This window comes from Colobus angolensis, unplaced genomic scaffold (genome assembly GCF_000951035.1).
Source record: "Colobus angolensis palliatus isolate OR3802 unplaced genomic scaffold, Cang.pa_1.0 Scaffold445, whole genome shotgun sequence".
Lineage (NCBI taxonomy): Eukaryota > Metazoa > Chordata > Mammalia > Primates > Cercopithecidae > Colobus > Colobus angolensis.
This window is the reverse complement of record NW_012117877.1, coordinates 1,285,657-1,294,445: the sequence shown is the minus strand read 5'-3', so window position 1 is coordinate 1,294,445 and position 8,789 is coordinate 1,285,657. Positions and strand designations below refer to the sequence as shown.

General features: G+C 44.2%; 1 protein-coding gene across 11 annotated transcripts in view; it reads right to left on the bottom strand.

The window, feature by feature from the left end:
• TLE1 (transducin-like enhancer of split 1 (E(sp1) homolog, Drosophila)) overlaps positions 1 to 8,785 on the bottom strand; it is a 105,739-nt gene extending 96,954 nt beyond the window's left edge. For all 11 annotated transcript variants that reach the window (XM_011957516.1, XM_011957517.1, XM_011957519.1 and 8 more), the window contains exons 1-4: positions 8,633 to 8,785; positions 7,751 to 7,851; positions 6,255 to 6,318; positions 6,098 to 6,142 (exon numbers count right to left, since the gene is read on the bottom strand). In XM_011957516.1, coding sequence (XP_011812906.1) covers positions 6,098 to 6,142; positions 6,255 to 6,318; positions 7,751 to 7,851; positions 8,633 to 8,656 — 234 coding nt within the window. In that variant the 5' untranslated portion in view covers positions 8,657 to 8,785. The remainder of the gene's footprint in view (positions 1 to 6,097; positions 6,143 to 6,254; positions 6,319 to 7,750; positions 7,852 to 8,632) is intronic.
• Between the last annotated feature and the right edge of the window lie 4 nt (positions 8,786 to 8,789).

Here is an 8,789-nt window from a genome sequence, read left to right as displayed (position 1 = left end):
AAAAAAAAAAAAAAAAAAACACCACCACCACACCGTATTCACAGAACAATCCTCTGGTGAGGAGTACTTTGAAGGTACAAATGCCTAATTTTGTCAAATAAGCCCACCGACAAAAACAGCTGTCTAAAATTTACTTAAAAACCACTATACTAAATACCCTGCAGTAAAGGTACTAGTTGTGAGAATTTCCATTTTTAAAAATCAGAGGCAACAATAAGCAACGGGGAGTAGGAAACTGAATCAGTCAAAGCTTTGAGGAAAGCCAGTAAGTTTCTCAGTTTCCTCCCATTTAATCCACTTCTGGAGACCACAAAAGGTTTAATAATAAAATAGCAAAGACTCAGATCCATGGAAACTTAAAATGGTTCCATGAGCTAGTAACTGAATATATTTTTAGTTTAACTACCACTCAAGATGATTTATTTAAATATTTACTAAAGAAACAGATTTTCTTTCTGTTTCTTAATGAACACTATTTGGGAGAACATCTTAAACCCTCTGGCGAAGGACGCTCCTCAATTTGCACGCACGAGTGCTGGGTTCTGCGGCCGTATGCTGGGATGGCTCCCACCCCGTGAGGGAACAGACAGACTTTTGTCTAGTCTAACCCTCATTACACAGAGAGGGGAACTGAAGCCAGGGAACATGTTCACGACTTGCCCAGTCCCTAATGGAAATCCCCAATTAAATGACTTCAATGAACTACAACAGAACCAAGTCAGAGCCTACAGTTCATGGCCACTCCCCACAAGACAGGTAACCAAAGGCAGAAAGACAGGGAGGGGAGGCAAGGGAGGTGCTGTGGCCCTGCAATGGCCTGACTCTACCTCCTTTCCTTATCCTACTCTCAACCCCCACTGCTGGATCCTGCTCTTACACAAAATTTGGATATTTTGTTCCTTGAAGATTTGGGGGGCATTCAGTTTGAATTTTCAAAATATTGATCGTGATAACTATGTTTTCTGATGGTGCCCTCTTAAAATCCATGCCCAGGGCCTCCCTTGCCTTACTCCAGTGCCAAGTCCAGGACAAACACCAGCCACTGCTGAAGGGTGGGGAAGGTGACTGAGAGGTGAGAGATCAGTCCTGTTGGCTGATAAGAAACAAAGGCTAATCTTGCACCTCGGAATCTAGGCTCTAAATGCACAGAGAGCTTTATCTCTTTTCACTTATGCTTGTAAAGAACAGGCCTGGCTAATGAAGTTAGGGACCACTCCAATGTTGATGACAGTTACCCTCTTTGTATAACAAGGTTATTAACACCTGCTGGAGCTTAACTCTAAGTGTCTATACTCTAGTCATTTCCCTGTGTGAGATGTTGACTTAGGGGGAAAAGAAATCTCAAAGTGAGAAACTATTAGACAAAAACACACATGGTTTAAAAAAAAAAAAAAAAAAACTAAGGTAAAATTTGCAAAGAGTAAAAGAATCACATCTAAGGAAATACCCCACAGTTGAGTCCCTAACAGTCCCATCTAAATACTTTTTTAAAAACCCGCTAAAGAACACGCATTATTCTAAGAGAAATTTTACAGCACACATCAAAACTGTAAAAGCAGTTTCACTCCAAAATTTACATGGCCTGAGACGTTGCTTGCTGAAATATCACATGGAGCTCTTTCGCCTTCCCAAACCAGGATTGCAGAATATATCATCATCCTTTCTTTAAGAGCTAATCCTTTCATTTATTTCTAAATGCTTCACCATCAGATGGGCACAGTGGTTCACGCCTGTAATCCCAGCACTTTGAGAAGCCGAGGTGGGCGGATCACTTGAGGTCAGGAGTTCGAAACCAGCCTAGCCAACATAGTGAAACCCGGTCTCTACTAAAAATACAAAAATTAGCCAGGTGTGATGGTGGACTCCTATCATCCCAACTACTCGTGAGGCTGAGGCAGGAGAATCGCTTGAACCCGGGAGGCGGAGTGAGCCAAGATTGGGCCACCACACTCCAGCCTGGGCAACAGAATAAGACTCTGTCTCAAAACAAAAACAAAAACAAACTTCTTCACCATCCTGGAGCGCCCAATGCTCTCACTCTGCCCACTCTTCAGAACCCAGGCACAGAGTGACTGATCAAACTCCCCATCACTGAGTCTCCACCAGGATTCCTGACTTGTTTCTTCTTCAACGTACTTTAACCTGAGGACAGTACTGCTCAGTAGGATACAACTTTTTACCTACCCATGGCCTGTAACCCTCCTCTCCCTGAAAAGACCAGTCAGCAGCACTGATTTTCCTAACTTTTAGAACATACATCCAGCCCTGACATGTCTTATAAACCATGAAGTTCATCAGCACAAAGACTGAGAACTGAAGAGGCAGACACTAGGGAGACATGGTCCACCTCATCTTGCATGGCAGCATGAGGGGACAGGAGGAAGCACAGACAGGCCGGGTGTGGTGGCTCATGCCTGTAATCCTAGCACTTTGGGAGGTCAAGGCGGGTGGATCACTTGAGGTCAGGAGTTCGAAACCAGCCTGGCCAACATGGTGAAACCCTCACTCTACTAAAAATAAAAAAATTAAAAAAGTTAGCCGGCCGTGGTGGCGGGCACCTGTAATCCCAGCTACTTGGGAGGCTGAGGCACAAGAATCGCTTGAACCCAGGAAGCAAAAGTTGCAGTAAGCAGAGATCGCACTACTGCACTCCAGCCTGGGGGACAGAGCGAGACTCCGTCTCAAAAAAAAAAGGAAGAAGAAGCACAGACAACCCTGGAGGAGGCAACCCAACTCAAGTTTCAATAGATGCTTGGCCTTGAGCAAGTCCCAGACTTTGAACACATGCCCACGGCTGTGGATAGAGCAAAACACCTACCCAATCTGTGCCGGAGGATGCCTCTGGAGGTCACAGAAGACAAATCACATTGAAAACTGTTCATTACTGTGCAAATTAAAGCCACCAATGACAATTTATAGCATGGCTTCATCAGCATGCTGAAGAGATACACGAGTGGGCTAAAATAAGGCTTATGTGTGCATTTACAGTACATCTTGTTCCCAAAAATATCAAATGAGGTAATATCAAGCCATATGACAGATAAAAACATTTAAAGATCATGCCACCACACACACTAGGTATAGCTAAGCAAACCACCAGGCTCACATCAACTAGTTGTTTTTTAATGCACCCTAACACTCTGATGGTATCAGAACTGCCTCAATTTTTCATGAGACAACTGTCTACCTCTACTGTATAGAGGTATCTAGAGTTTACCATCCACACAGATAAAGACAGGCAGGCAGGGATCTATAAAAGGCTCTAAGAAAAAAATATTCTTAGTGCTACCATAAAAGATTTAAGTATCTATTACCATTCCTGTTTCATTACCTTTTCGGTAACCCGCCACAAATGGGAGCAGAGAAAGTTAAAGCGAAGGCTTATCAGGAAGTGTTGACACAACGTAAACACGGGCTGTGTGGGCACCACACCAGGGAAGGAAACCACAATTATACCATTCTTGATTTGGATGCACTTTCACTTTAAAACTTCCAGACGGGAAAGTCAGCAGTGAGATTTGACACTGAAATCTCTAGAACTCACTCCTTCGACAAACCCGTTGAAAGGTGGGAAGGGAGAGCGATCGTCACACTGGAGACAAATCTTAACAGCATTAAAGCTCTCTATACAGAAAGTTTCCCCTTCACTGCTTTTTTTTTCCCCAGTAACAAAGATGTTGTCAGAAATGACAATTTTTTGTGTCCCCTGATGATGCCTTGCTAGCATTTGGTTATAAGCCATAAAGCAGGAATAATTTCAGCCTGTCAGGAGTCTCGCTAATGCCCAGTTTCCCCCTAGAGAGAATTCCTGTCAAATGTAATGAGAGCTCCAAAGGCCCTCTCTACAATATAATGAGCACTTAGGCCATGCTGGTGATCAGGCGGCAAAAAGCATCAATTTGAGCCTGGCTACACCCTGGGGGCCAGACGTCACCAGTTTTAATAAGAATTATGATTACTAGCTGCACCAAATGCCTCCTCAGAACTTATTATTAATGTGTGACATTCAGAAGGATGTTTTTCAAATGTAAGGCCATTTTAAACTGAATTATAGCACTACTTTGCACACCACTCTAGTTAAGGGTCTGTCAGCATTTCCAATATCAACTAAATTTCAGGGGGCTCAATACCCTACTATGAGGAACATGGTGTCTCTCAGCTTTTCACGTTTTTCAAATTGCTAAGCCAATTAAACACAGCATATTATTAATGCATACAGGCTCACGGACGGACAGCATATACCCACAAATGCCTCAAGCTGTATAGAAACTCATTAGAAAACTATTCTCACACCATGGTGCTTCTGACCCACTTCACTCCTTCTCCCTACATGATAAAGAAGAGGTCATCCCGCCACATAACCTACAGGAACCCAGAAGAATTACACACCTCTTTTAGCTCCTCCAATAAACCCAGCACCAGCATATAGCATCACACCAAGGGAGTGTTTCCTTGTAAAAGAGTCAATGAGGTTATTAAATCCTTTGAGTTCATGGATTTAAGAAAAAGCTCAGTCTCCTCTTGCTCTTCCATAATGTGTTATCCAAAAAAAAGTGCCCTTCAGAGTCATTAAAAAAAAAAATTAAACGGCCTAGGCCAAGTTTATTTGCATAATTCACTTAAATGACGACAGACGTTAGCCATACATCTTCTAGCCCATTTACTATCAACAAGTTTCAAGTGCCTGAATAAGGCACTAGCCATTGAGAAACACACAAAAACAAAGGCACAAACCCAACATAAAGTAGGCTACCAACTTTGCAAATCATAGTAAAATCTGCATTTTTAAAGGCCCAATTACACTACTAATAAAAGGCCCTGAACATCACAATCTCTTTCCAAACACATATCTGAAAACAGATCTAATGTACACGATGATAATTTAACATTATGAAATCTATGATGAATTAAAAATCAAAGAGTGCAGAGTTACAAAAGCAGAATTCAACTCTGAAACACACTTGCTTAATGAAAGTCTTTGAATATAAGGAAGATCTGAAGGCTGAACTAATCAATTTCTCCACTGTGCCCCAGCCGGTCAGCCATGCTCTTTAATTTAATGAAACAAGGGTTTGAGATGAAATAGCACATATACATCAAGTAAGAATTGTATTGTTGCACTTTGAAATGTGTCCAACTGTGCAACTTCATCTGATGATAATTTTTTAAGAGGCAATCGATTTCTAAAAGACTTATTGTACCAGCGTCTTGATGAAAAAGTGAATGTCAGCATATCTCCAGAATACTTACAACCTGCCATTAATGCTTTCTTTGGCAGACAATGACTACTCAATCGAGGGTCCTTTGGGCTGAGCAATCATTTAGCTTTTCTTCTCTTACGAGGTCCTTAGTGCCTTGTTCCAGCTCAATACTCTTTTTATACACCATTATAGTAGCCATAAGTGAGAATTTTATGGGAACTTGCAAACTCATAGTCATTGCTAGAGCTTTCCAGTCACTAATCTTTTCATGCTTTTAAAACCACTAGGACTGAAGCAACTCCCAACATATGCTCTGGCCATAAAAAGATGCTTTTTTCACATCCAAACCTGCAATAACTGAGAAATTTTTCAAAAATGTGTTTGCTAATAAATAAGCCACTAATCCTGACTTTTGCTTCAAGCAGACCCAAAGCATAAAGAATACTCCACAGATAGTCATACACCTTGTTTACTATGATTAAAGAAACTCCTGAATACCCTTCTTTCCCCCTACAGGTCCACACGTCCTCTCAAAACAGCACAAAAACATTAACTATGCTAAACTCCAACAACTCTATAAGATACCCAGCCCTTTCAAGAGGATAAATCTATACAGGTGGAAAAGTAAACTCAAGTCTCAATTCCTATCTGCCAATAAACAGGTTAGTTTATATTTCCAAAACACCTCTCTTTCTCCTAGTCATTTAAACACTCGTAATTATCAGGAAGCAACTCTTGCTGCAGAATACTACCATCAATCCACAGGACAGGAAACCAAGGCAGAAAAATAGCATACAAACCCCCACCCCTAGAGCCTACTACTGAGAACAAAGCCAGTATTATAAAATCATATGAACTGATTTCTCATTTCAGCTTGAAGTTCAACTAAAGCTTACCTGTTTATGCATTTCAATGTTTAATCCATATGACATTTCATAATACTGTAAAGAGAAAAAAGAATCAAGCATTTGATTAACTCACGTTTTTTATACTCTGCTAACACATTTGCTAATATCATACGAAAAGGGAAAAAGTCCACTCTTTGATACCTACCATCACATAGTGCCTCTGCATTTCTGTCTTTTCACTTGCCAGTTTCTCACATTCCAATTTAAGGCTATGAAAACAAAACAGGCAACTTAATGTAAACATTATGTCACTTGTTTTAACATCTGCCTCACATATTTGCACTTCAAGTAAAAACACGGACCAATTTGGAAAAGCCATAAACTATCTAGGTAAACACCCAAAAGCTTTGTCCTTGCATTTAATAGGGAAAAGGAATAATGTGAACAATACAAGGTGTCCATTCAGCTACCATTCTTCTTGGTGCCTATCTGGTTAGAGGACAAGAATGCAAAAAATCTGTCGGAACCTCTAACTGATTCCTCCTCATGGTCATCTGCTCCCTACCTTCCTGCATCACTTTCTCTGGACTCCACCAAAATCCGGCCCTTGCACAATCTTCACTCTTACGCATAGTCTGTGCCATCTTTGCCAACTCAAAGGGTCTCTAGGTTTGAAAATCCTATCTGTTAAGTTACTCCTACAATTTCTGGTCCCTTTCAAAACCTTTAGTTTTTAAATCCCTGCCAAAATATGTCAAGTAGCTACTGCAATAAAGTGGGTTGAAGTTCTCCCTGCTGGGTAAACACGGTGTGTGCAAGTATGCCTCAAGCTGCAGAGATATTATCTACAAGTAGACAAAAGGTCAACAATCAGAAAGCCCCTGACAAAGTAAGAAAATTCACACCCAAGCCACTTCGCCTCATCTGTGTGCTTTTTCTCAAGCATGACAAAAGCAAAAAATGTCAATACAGTTATTTCTGAGTTAGAATCAGGTAAAACTTCATAGCAGCAAGGGAAAGAAACTAACCTTTCTGGGAAGTTCACTATTGGCAGAGGATCTTACAAAAATGTGTAAGTCCTTTGGAGGCAAGCCTCATTACTCGAAGAAACTAAGGCTGAGATGGATATAAATGTGACTCCACTCTCTCATCCTACCCAAACCAACCCGAAATAACGCCAAAGCAGGTGAGCTTTCTTCTGCACACTATTACACCCACCTCCCTCACCATCGCCAATGATGGGCAATGTTAAAAGCATCTAGCCTTCCTTAATGAACTTTGCCTCAAAAACCCAATTTTCCAGTATGGCAAACAGCGATTTCAACATGGCTTTGCTTCCCTGAACCCACACTCCAGGACTGAGACATCGATTGAACCAATGTTTCAACTCAGTCTGTTGAAAAATAAATACATGAAGTGCAAATATTGACGATTCTCATGCAACTTCTAAAGACACGAAAAAGGACTCCCTGGAACAGCAGCAAACCAGCAAAAGGGAAACAATGGGAGGAGGAGGAGAGGAGAAGAGGCGGCCCGGGAAGAACCAGGAAAGGGGGTAACTTGAATGACAGGTCTTAACTGAGACTCCACACGCCACCGCCTGGACGCAAGAACTAAGTACAGGCGCCGCCGCCACCCGGCTGGGCGACAAGGGGCACGGGGACGCCCGCGACCACTCGCCTGGCGCGGCCGGACACGCACCTGTGATACTGCGCCTGCAGGAACTGGAATTCCTCTTTAATCCGGTCCAGGGACTCCGGGATAGTGAACTTGAAGGGCTGGCCTGCAGCCTGGTGCGGCGTCTGGGGGCGACCAGCGAGGGGGACCGAGGGACGGGAATGCGGGCGGATGAATAAAGCAGTAAGTCAGAGAAGGAAAGAACGGGTGGGACATAAACAAAAAATAAAGTTAGAAGTGGCTGAAAAGGAGGCCCCAAACTCGAGTTTGCCCTTCACTTGGGGGAGGGGAAAGTGGACCCTCCCCGGGCCCCGGCTTCTAAAGAGGCTCGGAAGCTCTTCCCAGTCTCCAGGGCGGATCGCGTTAAGTGCTCCCGGGTCACCAAGCCAACGGGAAGGGGGCTCCCCGGCGGCCGGGGAAGACCAGGCCAGACTGTCGGTGTCGCCACCCCTTCCCCCACGGGGGCGATAATGACCCCGAGGACCAGAGAAGAAAAACAACTCCTTTTCGCTACCCATTCCCAGAGTCGCCAGGGCCACCTCCAGACGCACCGGAACCGGAGCCGCATTGACATGTAAATAGGCGAGATGAGAAACAAAGGGGGGGCGCCCTGCCCCCCTTGGGGAAGGTTGGGGGGATATGGCTGCAGGAGAGAAACCCCAGCCTTACCCAGCGCCCCTATCCGCTCAGTATAGACGTCAAGTAGGAAGGAGCCCAAAGGGAGGGAGAAAATTCAGAGTTTTGGCCCACTCCCCACCCCAGGAGGAGAGGGCCCCGGCCATCCCCAGCCTTACACCGCGGAGGGCGAGAGGGTCCTCCGGGCCGCAGAAGCCACCAGTCTCCCTACCGCCCGGGAGAAGCGCCTCCCCAATGCTCCTGCCTCCCCACCACCCAGCCGCGCCTCACCGGGTGCCGGCTCTGCGGGAACATCGCTCTGGCGGCGGCCGGGGCTCTGTTCCCCGGCAACTCAATTCTCCGGTCAATTTCCAACTTTAATCCCGCCGAGAAAAATTAAGCCGGGAAGCCAGGCAGAAGCGGGGAGCGCGCTGGCCACGCACGCAGG